At 40.4% G+C, this 13,062-nt stretch overlaps 1 protein-coding gene across 1 annotated transcript in view; it reads left to right on the forward strand.

The window, feature by feature from the left end:
• Positions 1-1,154: 1,154 nt before the first annotated feature.
• LOC139720024 (thiosulfate transporter TsuA-like) overlaps positions 1,155-13,062 on the forward strand; it is a 49,938-nt gene continuing 38,030 nt past the window's right edge. The window contains exon 1 of the mRNA XM_071631400.1: positions 1,155-1,728. Coding sequence (XP_071487501.1) covers positions 1,155-1,728 — 574 coding nt within the window. The remainder of the gene's footprint in view (positions 1,729-13,062) is intronic.

Raw genomic sequence — 13,062 nt, forward strand, 5'->3', positions numbered from 1 at the left:
CTTCATGACGACCAGTATTATGATGCTGAGTGTGCGTGATGGAATATATTCACGCCATTTCTGAAGAGTACAAGTTGTTCCCCCCTTTTTGGGATTAGTTTTCTAAGAATTGAATTTATGTAAATCCTTGTTACGTCATCATCATATTACAATATTGCTTCTGATGGTGTAATGGCATAATGTCTTTATAGACAGTTTGAATTGGTATAATCTTGTCAGCGTGCACGACCAATTATCCAACAAACTGAATTCTATGAAGAAAAAAAACCCCAAAGCAAACACACGAATCAATCCAAGAATAGATCATTGCAGCGTATGGAGGTAAACATTATATTATGACGTATTTCATATACACTGAAATGACTCTGTTTACATAAAATCACTTAATTAAGCATTCACCTTGTTTTGTTTCTAAGAACACGAAAAAAAAAAGTTTATAAGAGGATAAAATGAAAATGATTACTCCGCAGGATAGTCGTGAATTATTATAGAAAAGTTGCATTCATCTAAACTGAAGTTCTGAATATGACATCCACAAATGTCTCAAACTTCATCTTCAGCGGAAAAGTGAAGTCAGCTAGGGGGGTTAGTTGTAAAAAGACTCAATACTTCGTTTTTTCCTTATTATTTCAGAACAATATTGGGAACGAACGTTAATACCATAACTGGCTAGAATTAAGTCTTAGCGATTGATTACGGAAATTACATTTTATTTTGTTGATAATTATGTAATGAAAGAAATGAGTATGTTAAAGCGGTCGCTTTTCATTATTAAAACTTGACATCTTGGTCATTCAGTCTTAAAAGTTTGGTCTTACATATATTGCTTTCTAACTTTTCGCCAAGTGACCTTTTCTTCTGTGAAAGACAAACTTAATATTTTTTTTATCGTCATTTTCATTATCACTTTTTCCTGAGCGATGTCAGATGTTGTTTGCAATTGATAAGTCCAAAATTACTAAAATTGCATTATGATCGTGAGATAAACCTCAACATTAAGTGTTTCTGATTTCTCGTTGTTTCCATTATAGTTGCTGGGATCTATAGATGTCACTGCACTTTTGTACCAACCAAGCCGCCCGTGTGAAAGAATCCATGGCGCGTAACGAGTGATATAGATTCTACAAGTATAAAAGCGAGTTCCTCTGTCCACCATGACATCAGTTCATCAAGTTCTGCTCCCCGGAGAGGCCGACAGTGGAGACGCCCCCATTGAAGTGCTCGGTAGTGGCGACACGTACCGGTCATTGACAAACACACCGTCTGCTACAAGCCGTCAAGAGAGCGCAGCAACAATGCCCCAACCGCAGCGTAGCGTTGACGAGCGGCATTTCACTGACGTGAGTCAAACAGACGCAAACGAGCGTGGCTTGCACAGTGCGAGAGCCACCTCACTAGCAAGCCCAAAAATCCCTGTCGAATACGTTGCCAGTTCAGCCCCTGCTGCCGAACAGGATCTCGAGAAAGGTGGCGACCCGATCGGCGACAACATGCATCGGAAAGTCGCCGGGAGGACGGAAGAAAAGGTTCCGTCGGAATCGAAGGAATATCAAGCTGGAAAGAACGGAGAAACTAAGTGGACAGACGATAAGGCTGTTATATTGACTGATAACAAGGAATGGAGAACTGAGCGCACGGGACTCGGCCAGGGTGCGAAGGCCTTGGCGAAGTTGTTCGGGTGCTTTCTGTGCGGAATGATCTTCGGCATTGCCGCAGAAAAGGGAAGGGGTAAGACACTTATTAGCTGTAAGCCAACGAACAGTTTCTGTCCTGTGAATGAATGATTTCCTGTCTTGTCATAATAATCAAAATAAGTTTGAAAACGTGTGACCAATTCAATTCAATATGGTTTATTGTGCAAGTGTAAAATAACAATCCAGCAGCTAGCTCGAAGGCTGATACGATTGCTTTACATCAGACTCATAAATGAAATTAAAATAGCACTGATGATATAAGCCTACATAAAGATAAAGTACGTGATATTAATACACATCACACCTGAGCATCAATAATGGGATAGGTGAGAGTATTGCTTAACAGGAAGTGATATTTGTAAGTGTAGGATTGAGTATGGCAAGAAGGAGAAGAGCGGGCAAGGAGGTAAAAATGTAGAAGGGGGGGGGGATAAATTCAATGTCCAAAAGCATGAAAACTAAAGGTAAACGATATGATATCGACACAACACCAAGCGGAAATGAATGTAAGTTAACATACCTTGTCCGCAAATCATTAAAAAAAGGAGAAGCTGGAACGGGAAATAAATTCAAATAGTGGGAAAAGTGAGGAGACGGTATCGTGATATAAGATTGCGGGGAGAAACTAAAGAGTACTACCGGTTGAATCATACAAAATTCAATACCATTCCGTACTTAAAAAAACAACGAAAGATAAGGGAAAACAATTTGTGTTCTTACATTTGAAAAGGTACTTCCCACGGCAAATGAGAGGGGAAAAAATGCCGAATGAGATGACACAAAATACATGACAGATGAACGGACAAACGGATACCGAATCATATAGATCTAAAACACTTTGAAAAAATTACTTCTCATTGATTATCATGTCATTTTCTTACAAATATCTTCGGCAATCTATAATGTTAAACAAAATCATTAATATTTAGTATAGCAGCTATCCCAATTGAAGAGGAAGAATGCGCGCAAAGCTGAGGAAACTCCTTTTTTTTCTCCTCCAAATGCAGCTCTGAGGAAATTGATATCGAATTTAAATTGTATCAGTATCAGACTCCCACACAACCCTGATTATGTCATTTCAGCCAACTGACCAGGATCTAAAATGTGAGGTGGCTCTCTAGCTAAGTTCAACGGTACTTTTCGCACCAGCTATCATGAAGCTGAAATATGATCCAACGGATAGAAATGTAAATGATGTTGCTGCATATACGGACAATAAGTTTAATTTCACACAGTATACTCCGGATCTTGTTCCGGATCTCGCTAAGGACAACGTGCTGATATGTACGCATGTTTGTATACCCTACACTCAGACACACGCAGAAACACACACACACACACATACATATATATATATACATACATACATACATACATACATACATAATATATCATTACATAATGTAGGTAAGGGAGGGAGAAGGAGAAACAGAAAAAAAAAGTGGAATATGCAGGCCTTAAGTATGGTTCCAAGTAGTTCTATAGCTACCAGGCTTATAAGGCTGATTGCTTCATATTATGTGATGAACACCTAACACTGCTTTCGACGGAGGGGGGGGGGGGGGGGAGTGGGGTATAGGGAAATGACCTGACTATAGTCTATTAGGCCTATACAATGGTACGCTCTTTCAATTTTTGTCAGTACAAAGTCTAATACTGGTTTGTTTCAATATGCGATATACATGTACCTTATAAATCTATAGCAAATATTACCCACGAACAAAGTCCTCTTCATAATAATAGGGCCTAAGTGGAGATTAAAATGGTTTATCTAAAATTGACATTGGTTTGGTTATTTTATAACTTTTTCGATTCTGTCTTCAAACTACAAACAAAAATGTTAAGAGGGTATGATATATCGCATCCACAGCCAATCTCGAAAAAAGTAGGGTATTTACTGCGACACGAATGTAAATAGAAACTGTAGAATTACGTGTATGTGCAGACCATGACAGTGACGATAATATAGGGTTGCTTGTCTTTGCTCCGACTGGATTCGGCAAACGTAGTAAAAACATAACAGACTCTGAAATTTGCTTTAATTTCAAATGTACTCAGTCATCAAAACACAGACTTTCAGTGCTATTCACAGTGAAGTAAAAATTAAAAAGCAAATTGGTTGCAAGAGATGGTTGGTGGATGGTCGTTTCAATATAGTGTACCAAGAGACACAAGTATTATTTAACGCATTTATTCGAAAAACAGGTTTTATCATATCGCGATTTATTAAGTTGTCATCAATGTACAGTTAATGTGAGAGATCGTACATCTATCTATATATCTGTCTTCTTACGTACATATGTATGTATATGACATAAGTATATGCATAAATATATAAATATATCATATATATACATATATCATATATAATACATTAATACGTACGTACATACATAGGGCCTACGATGGGGGGGGGGGGGGGGGGGCAGGGAGCCAGTACGGTAATCAACCGCTGTCGTGTCCTTTTCCATTAATTCACGCCTGAATGTGTGATAGCTGGGTTCACAAAAGATTGCTATACAGGTATCCTCTGCTGCGTCAATAATGACACTGTCGTAACCGCGAACCCAACGCTTTTGTTATGTATTTAATTTGAGTCACACTTAGCATCACTCACCCTCAGGTGTTGTGGCGGTCCCTAGCTTCGTTTTATGTTTTACAACCCAAAGTGCTGTTGTGTTACGTTCTTTTGTTATGGATTCCAATTGCAGAAGTTTAAGCCACGTGTATGCCCGCACACTCAACTGCGCTTGCACAGTTTGGCTGCATGCTGGCCATGGGGTGAGATAGGGTTTGTGTAATATCATATGGATCATTTATCCTCCATCCTTTACCTCTCCATTTTGTTTACACTGCCTCCTACAAACGTGAGGATTAGCAGTTTTTCTACATCGACCTCAGCGAGTATGATTATGTTAAAAGATTCAAATATCCCCCTACACCGAATCATCACAATGATTTATTCCATATTCCATATTTTATGATTCACATCTAACTTGGCTTGAATGAGAATTCTTGCACTCGAGCTGACAAGATTGTTTTATGTACGCAAGATAAACAGAAATCGTTGTTTATCAGTTCACTTTAATTCAATCTAAACTTCTATCAAACGAAAAGTATGATCTAGTGCATAATACAAAGCATAAATTTGACCACTCCTATTGTTGAGCACTTACGAAGTTACGAAAATGATACAAAATATATAAGTACTCATAATCAGTCTACGGATGAATATATCATTATGATTGTGGAAATAATAATAAAATAATGATAATAATAACAATGATAATAATAATAATAGTAATAATAATGATAATTATTATTATCATTATCATTATTATTACTATTAATACTACTATTAATTATTGTCATCATCCTTGTTATTTTGAATAATTATTGCTGTTGCCATTATCATCACTTAAGCAGCAACTTGCTGATATATGCAGGAAGAGGATTTAAACCAATGTTTTAAATGTCGGCAGCATACAACATTATTCTTAATTGAATGGATAGTATAGTTTTGTTGGAGATGAAGATTGAGTTTTTTAACTTTTTGCGAGATAGCAAGAATCCACTTAAATGAAATGTTACAGAGCATACGTTTCTAAGAAGAATTCATAGTTTATTTGATGAAAATCGGTTTCGAAATGGCAGACATATAAAAAACAAGGTTAAACAAAGTGATCCTAATAATAGGTGGGCCCTTATTAGTATCACTTTGTTTTGGATATCTCAACCATTTCAAAATCAATTTTCATTAAATAAACGTTGAAATTGTTTTGGAATTACATGCTCTTTCGTATTTCATAAGAGGTATTTCATTATCTCACCCCCAAAAAAGTAAGAAAAATGAAACTAGGTCTCAACCAAATCTATACCATCCATCTAACCGACATAGAAATAAAAAATACTGGTAAGGATTCCGTGCATCCGCATGTGTTGAGAAACCGCTACTTTTTGCCCGGAGATCCAATTCCAGTATAGCCTACTCCCTGCTGTTTCTAAGGCGATTGTTTGATTACACACATAAGAATGATGCAGACAGAGCCGTATTAAAACAAGTAAAGCAGACGTGAGGGTTACCTGACCGCGCGTCAAAGGGCTTGTCCAATGTAAATCCTCCTGTCTATGGCTTCGATAGAGAACTATTGAGGCCAGATATAAACATGAACGGCTTACTATCTTCAGCGCCTAACTCAAGTTATGAGGTTTGTAAAAAACAACAACAACAACAACAACAACAACAACAAGAACAACAAAACACATCGTTTGTTACTTCCATGTAGTTGGCGCGCTTGGATTCCGGGACATAGAGATATGCATTGAAAGAAAAGTTGCTATTAGCTTCAGGGGAAATAATCCACTTTACACAAGCGTATGGAGATAAACGTTTGATAAAGTGACTTGACACACACACACATGTTGTATGTGTTCATTAGTAATGTTATAATAGTTACGCCATCTAGTGTTTGAAAGCAACACATGTAGATGTTCGATGTATGTAAGATTCGGACACTCTGTCATGCACGGGAGGCAAGGATTAAACTAGCCCGACCAGACGCTGTTGAATACGCTATGCGAAAACAGCCTGTCGCGACGTACCATGTACAGCGACTGGGCTGTGTATAGTTAGGATTAAACAAGCATGAACTGGCAGACAACTGGTGTAGACAATTAGTTTCATTTAAGTGTGTTCCTTGTTTCATAGTTGATAGGCATGAAACAACATGGTGTCAGGAGTCAAAACAAAGAATTGTCATGAAAAGTAGGTTTGTAATTGTTTAACTGTGAGTTTGTGTGCCTGTCGGCGTGGACGGCTCCGTCGACATTGATTCCCGTGCACTAATATGGTCGTGTACGCGGAGGTAAGGATCTGGCATCGTAGTTTGTGTACTATTGCGACTCGGTTGGTGAGCGGCAGGACACTCACTGTAATGAACGCTCGATATGTATGCAGTGTCATTGTCTGTACGTGTGCGATGCCCTATTTGATCTGTGTCACTGAATTCTCCGTCAAAATTCACAGTGTTTTTTGTGAAGGAAGTAACGAAACTGCAAGTTGTAGGACAGTGTGAAGTTTGATTTGAGCACGGCTGTACACGTACAATGTATTGCTGTATATAGTGTATTTTCTAAGGCTCTATCTCACGTCCACGAGTATCTGTGTGTGGACTGTGGTAGCTGTGCTGTGTAGGACTGTTTATATACATGTATGTACGCATTGGTTACGTTATCCCTTTTATCCCTAACCGTATGCATGTCGGTCATACAAGCCAAAGCCAGGCAAAGGTCAATGTTTGTTGCCCTGATTGAGGTTCAGACAGTAGTGCAGTTAGTGTATGTATTCAATTAAGTCACAGGTACAGGTAGTATACGTTTCACAGTCGTCATGGCTACCAGTAGTGAACATGCAAGTGACAATACAGTCCAAGGTCATGCAGATGATAATGCCGCACCGGTTAACCCAAGTAGATCTAGCACAAGTAGCAGACATAGGTCAGGTGGAACGAGGGCAAATGTGCAATTGCCCAGACCACTCTCCTTGCAAGGAGATCTCAAGAAAAACTGGACCATATTTAAACAAATGTGGGATAGTTATGAAATTGTAACAGAGCTAGAGCATGAGTCAGACAAAGTTCGTACTGCACATTTTATTATGGCAATTGGAGCTGATGCTCTACAGGTGCACAATGGTTTACCCTTTCGGAATGAGGGGGAAAAGCAAAATTTTGCTCGTATCATTGAACTGTGGGATGCCCATTGTTTGGGGAAAACAAACCTTACATATGAAAGGTACAAGTTTAACCAGTGCTCACAAGATAGTCAAGAATCTGTTGAGAATTTCTATATCCGACTCACATCAGTAGCAAGCACCTGTGAATTTGGTAATCTCACAGACGAGTTGATTCGTGACAGACTAGTAGTAGGTGTTTCGGATGAAAATGTGAGGAAACGGTTGTTACAAGAACCAAATCTGACGTTGAGCACATGTTTGGATATTTGTAAAGCCCACGAATCCTCAAAGTTACAAGGTGACGTAATGCAGGCCGTAAATGATCCCGTTGCATATTCAGTACACAAGTATCCTCAGCCTAACCATGGTCGTAAACCACAAAGACTGCAGAACTCGGGCAGGTTTCGGGGTGGAACACAGGTGCGACCAAATGTGATTGATTGTTATTACTGTGGTCAGAAACATGCTAGAGATAAGAATCAATGCCCTGCTTGGGGCAAACGATGTAACAAATGTAAAAAGTTGAACCATTTTGCCAGTGTGTGTAAACAGGGTACTACACAAGTTCATGATGTCGATTATGGTGGTGACCAGGATGATCAGTCTGAGGAAGACTACATGTATCTTAATATGTATTATTGAGTGATGAAGTCAATCAGATTTCAGATTCAAAGTATGCAAAAAAGATAATGGTTACTATGGTTGTTGATAACAAGGAAACTGTTGCTATGCAAGTTGATTCGGGAGCAACTTGTAATGTGATCCCTAGGAAGCATGTTCCCATGGATACAGTCGTTGAAGAAAGCAAGCAAGTTCTTACCATGTACAACAAGGATACAATGCATATCTTAGGAAAGTGTAAGCTGCACTTAAGGAATGCAAAGAATGGTAGGAAATATTTAGTCCCCTTTGTAGTGGTAGACAGTGACACTATCAGGCCATTGTTGGGATCTAGTACAGCACAGCAAATGAAGCTGATTGAAGTGAGGTATGAGAATATTCAACAGGTACAAGCAGACAAAGTTGAAAACATTGTGGAAGAGTACAAAGATGTTTTTTCTGGCCTTGGTAGTATGCCAGGGAAGGTACATCTCACTGTGGACCCAGAGGCCAAACCAGTTGTTATGCCTCCACGAAAAGTCCCATTAGCAGTCAAACCATTGCTTAAGGCAGAGTTAGACAGGTTGGAGAAGTTGGGGATCATAGAAAAAGTTGAAGGTCCAAGTGACTGGGTGTCTAGTCTGGTTGTAGTTAAGAAGCCAAATGGAAAGATCAGAGTGTGTATAGACCCAATGCACCTCAATAAAGCCTTGAAGCGTGAGCATTATCCCTTACCATGCATTGAGGATGTGTTACCACAGCTCACAAATGTGAAAGTGTTCAGTAAAGCGGATCTCAAGGAAGGGTTTCTCCAGTGTTCGCTTGATGACGGGTCAGCAGCATTGACAACCTTCCAGACTCCATGGGGACGATATCGCTATCGTCTTCCCTTCGGTCTCTCGCCATCCCCAGAGTTGTTCCAAATGCGCCTTGACCAGTGTCTCGAAGGTCTGCAAGGTGTCATCGTCATAGCCGATGACATTCTGATCACTGGACAAGGTGACAGTTTTCAGGAAGCATGTCTTGATCATGAGCGTAACATGAAGCGATTCCTTAAGCGTTGTCAGCAGCAAAACATCAAGTTGAATCCTCAGAAGTTTGAGTACAAGTGCGAGGAAGTCTCGTTCATTGGACATCGCTTAACGCGTGAGGGTGTTTGTCCGGACTCAGACAAAGTTGCCGCATTACTCGAGATGCCCGAACCGGAAGATGTACCTGGTGTCCAAAGATTCGTTGGTATGGTTCAATATCTAGCCAAGTTCCTGCCGGCCTTGTCAGCGACCATTGAACCATTGCGTAGACTCACACATAAAGATACCCCGTGGTCTTGGGGAGAGGTACAATCAAATGCGTTCTCCGAAGTAAAGAAGTTGATCACTTCTGCGCCCGTGTTAGCGTACTTCAATGAGAAAATTGCACTAGAGGGTCAAGGTGATGCTTCGGACAAAGGCCTTGGGTTTGTCTTGTTGCAGAACGGCAGGCCAGTGACTTACAGTAGCCGAGCGCTGACAGATGCAGAAACGCGCTATTCGCAGATAGAAAAGGAACTCCTTGCACAGGTTTTCGGACTGGAGCGAAACCACCAGTATGTGTATGGTCGCAAAGTCATCCTCTGGACCGATCATAAGCCATTGGTGTCAATCACAAGGAAACCGCTCGCATCCGCACCTAAAAGACTGCAACGCCTACTGCTTCGTCTACAGCAGTATGATGTAGAAATTTTCTACAAACCCGGACGAGAAATGCATCTTGCGGACACATTGTCTCGTGCGTATTTGCCGAACACTGATCAGTCGTTGGCCGAGAAAGAAGTAGAGTGTGTACACATGGTAGATGGACTTGTATCCATATCGCAGCAAACGCTGGACATAATCAAACGAGAGACCATGCAAGATGATGTATTGCAATCGGTAAAGGGACTAATACAGTCAGGATGGCCTGAAGACAAGCATAGTCTACCGCGTGGGACTGAGCCATATTTCTGTATTCGCGATGAGTTGGCCTTTGAGGATGGACTCATTTTTCGTGGACAGCGATGTGTTATTCCCACGAAAGCGCGGGCACGCATCAGAAAACGGTTACACTATGCCCACACGGGGCTACAATCGACTCTGAACAGAGCGCGTGAATGTGTATATACTGGCCGAATATGACAACAGACATTCGCGACTATCTTTCGCATTGCGAGGTATGCCAGATGTTTTCGCCAGAGCAGCGGGACGAACCACTTCATAGTCATGAACTTCCGTCGCGCCCATGGCAAAAACTGGGAATTGATCTTTTTGAGTTTGATGGAAAGGATTTCCTTTGCGTTGTTGATTTCTACTCCAACTATTTTGAGGTGGAACCGCTCCCTCAAAGCAAAACCGCACACGCCATCCTTGTCAGACTCAAGCGAATGTTCGCAGGGCACGGCATCCCTGATTGCATCATATCAGACAACGGTCCTCCATTCAACTCGCAGGATTTCGCGAATTTCATGAAAGACTGAGATAACGCACAAGACCAGCTCACCTAGGTACGCGAGAAGCAACGGTAAAGCGGAAAGTGCCGTCAAAATCGCGAAAAACCTGTTACGCAAAACGAGTGCAGAGAAAGGCGATTTCCAGCTAGCACTTCTCAATTGGCGCAATACACCTACAGCAGGACTTCATAGCTCGCCAGCTCAACGGCTGTTTGGACGTCGCACGCGTACCCTAGTTCCAACGTCTACAAACCTGTTAAAACCGCAGACTGTGGAGAATGTGGTCGCGAACAAAACGCAGAAGCAACAAAAGCAGAAGTGCTGGTATGACAGAGGAACATGAAATCTGCCTACGTTGAGGAAAGGGGATGTAGTGCGTATGAAGCCAAATCCAAACGCCCACGATAAGCGCTGGATTAAAGCTCAAGTGTTGGAACAAGCAGACGTTCGATCATACACCGTCAGAACGGAACACGGGCAACAGTATCGCAGAAATCGAAAACATCTCCGCAAAACGAGTGAAGTCTTCAACCACAAAGCAGAGCTTTTTCCTGATATACGCATCAATCGCGATGGTGCGCAGAGTAGCGGGAGTTCTGGGATGCAGCTTCCGAGTAGAGATGCAGGAAACTTCAATAGCGAAACAGACGCAAATCGCGAAGCGAGAGCTTCGGGAAACGTGAATCGCGAAGCAATTCCAAGTCGCGAAGCGAGAGGCACAGATAATTGTGCTAGAGCACCTCCACAACCAATTCGACGTAGTTCGCGGCTTCGACGACCGCCATCGTACATGAAAGATTTTCTTATGTACAAGTGAAGACTCTTATGATATACTCTTTTATTTTTAGATGTCAAGGGATTTATTTGTTGGTTTATATGATGTTCAAGCAAATATGGTTTGAATGGTGATAGTTACAGAATTGTGATACATGTTTATGATACGGCTTCTCAGTTTCATGATACGGCTTCTCAGTTTCATGATACGGCTTCTCAGTTTCATAATACCCCAATGTTGAACGAGTATGTTATTTGTTATATCGATACAATGACACAATACCCAAGTATAGCACACACCAGGATGCATTAAGTATGTTAATGAATGTGGAATGTTATTAACACACAATGTCATTACAACACATGTTACAATGTTGGATTGTGTGGTCAAATTTTTATTGAGAATTTGACAGAGTAAATGGATATTATGTGTGAGGAAGCATAGTGAACAAAAAAGGAAACATTTGGTAGTTGGGAAAGTTGAAAAAACAAAAAACTGCCATATTATGTAGGCTTCAAGATTATGAAGAAATTGGTTAAGTGGAAATAATGATGTTAATATAAGCTCATATGATTTGATTTTTTGGTATAAGTATATTTTATTAATTTTGTTAATTTCATTAAGTTGATTTGTTTCATTAAAGAAGGAAGGGTGTTGTATGTGTTCATTAGTAATGTTATAATAGTTACGCCATCTAGTGCTTGAAAGCAACACATGTATATAGATGTTCGATGTATGTAAGATTCGGACACTGTCATGCACGGGAGGCAAGGATTAAACAAGCATGAACTGGCAGACAACTGGTGTAGACAATTAGTTTCATTTAAGTGTGTTCCTTGTTTCATAGTTGATAGGCATGAAACAACAACAACACACACACACACACACGCATACACACACACACACAAATCGAATGGATACAGCTGATTTAGACCCAGTTTGAACACAGGGCAAGTGAAACAACGACAATAACAAACAAACAACAACAACAACAAGGACACGGAACAGTTTAGAAAACACCGGGAGAAAACAGCACGAAAACAACCGTCCGAAAATGAACAATAATAAACAGAAATAGAAACATATAACATAGAAAAACAAGAACCTTTGACAATGAGTGCTTCATAATGCGTGCCAACAAGGATGCCCATCGCTGTGTATCATTGTGCCCATCACGTGTCTATTTTATTTCTTGAATTAAGAGCACCTTGATTAACATGCTGCTTTTTTGTTGTTGAAGAATCTGTTTTCGACAATCAAGGAGTTTAGAATTCACTTTCTGTTGCTTTCGGGTGAATTTTGCCAACCTACTTATAATTTTCAGGCTAAAGATAGATGCAGATTACTACAAAATATCCGATGATAGGTCCACTATAGTGATTCGTAACCTCGCGTGCGGTTGCATTTTGTGGAAATCGCCTCTGTTACCGTGCCGCAAATGTCAATGCCCTGTCATGGGAATGATTATGAATAGAATATTAATATTTCATTCCGAAAATACTCTCTCCCTCTCTCTCTCTCTCTGCGGAAAACCAGATTCAAGGTGAAGCGGGGAGCGTGATCTAAAAAAAATGATAAAAAAAGACATAGGCCTCCTCAATGATATACACCGTACATGTATACGTGCTGGGTTATCTTATACCGGAAGCGGCAAGTGACCTCCTTCCCACGCTGTAAGAATGAACTTTATGGTAGCAATTTCATGAATGCTCTTCCTAAATTTGCTATACATGTACCGAAGTTTGTAATACTAACGTGATAAAATTACTGAATTAAGCTGTTGCAGTGTCCTGTT

This window comes from Diadema antillarum, unplaced genomic scaffold, assembly GCF_040938485.1.
Source record: "Diadema antillarum isolate AM-2024a unplaced genomic scaffold, OU_Dant_1.0 scf00000119, whole genome shotgun sequence".
Taxonomy (NCBI): domain Eukaryota; kingdom Metazoa; phylum Echinodermata; class Echinoidea; order Diadematoida; family Diadematidae; genus Diadema; species Diadema antillarum.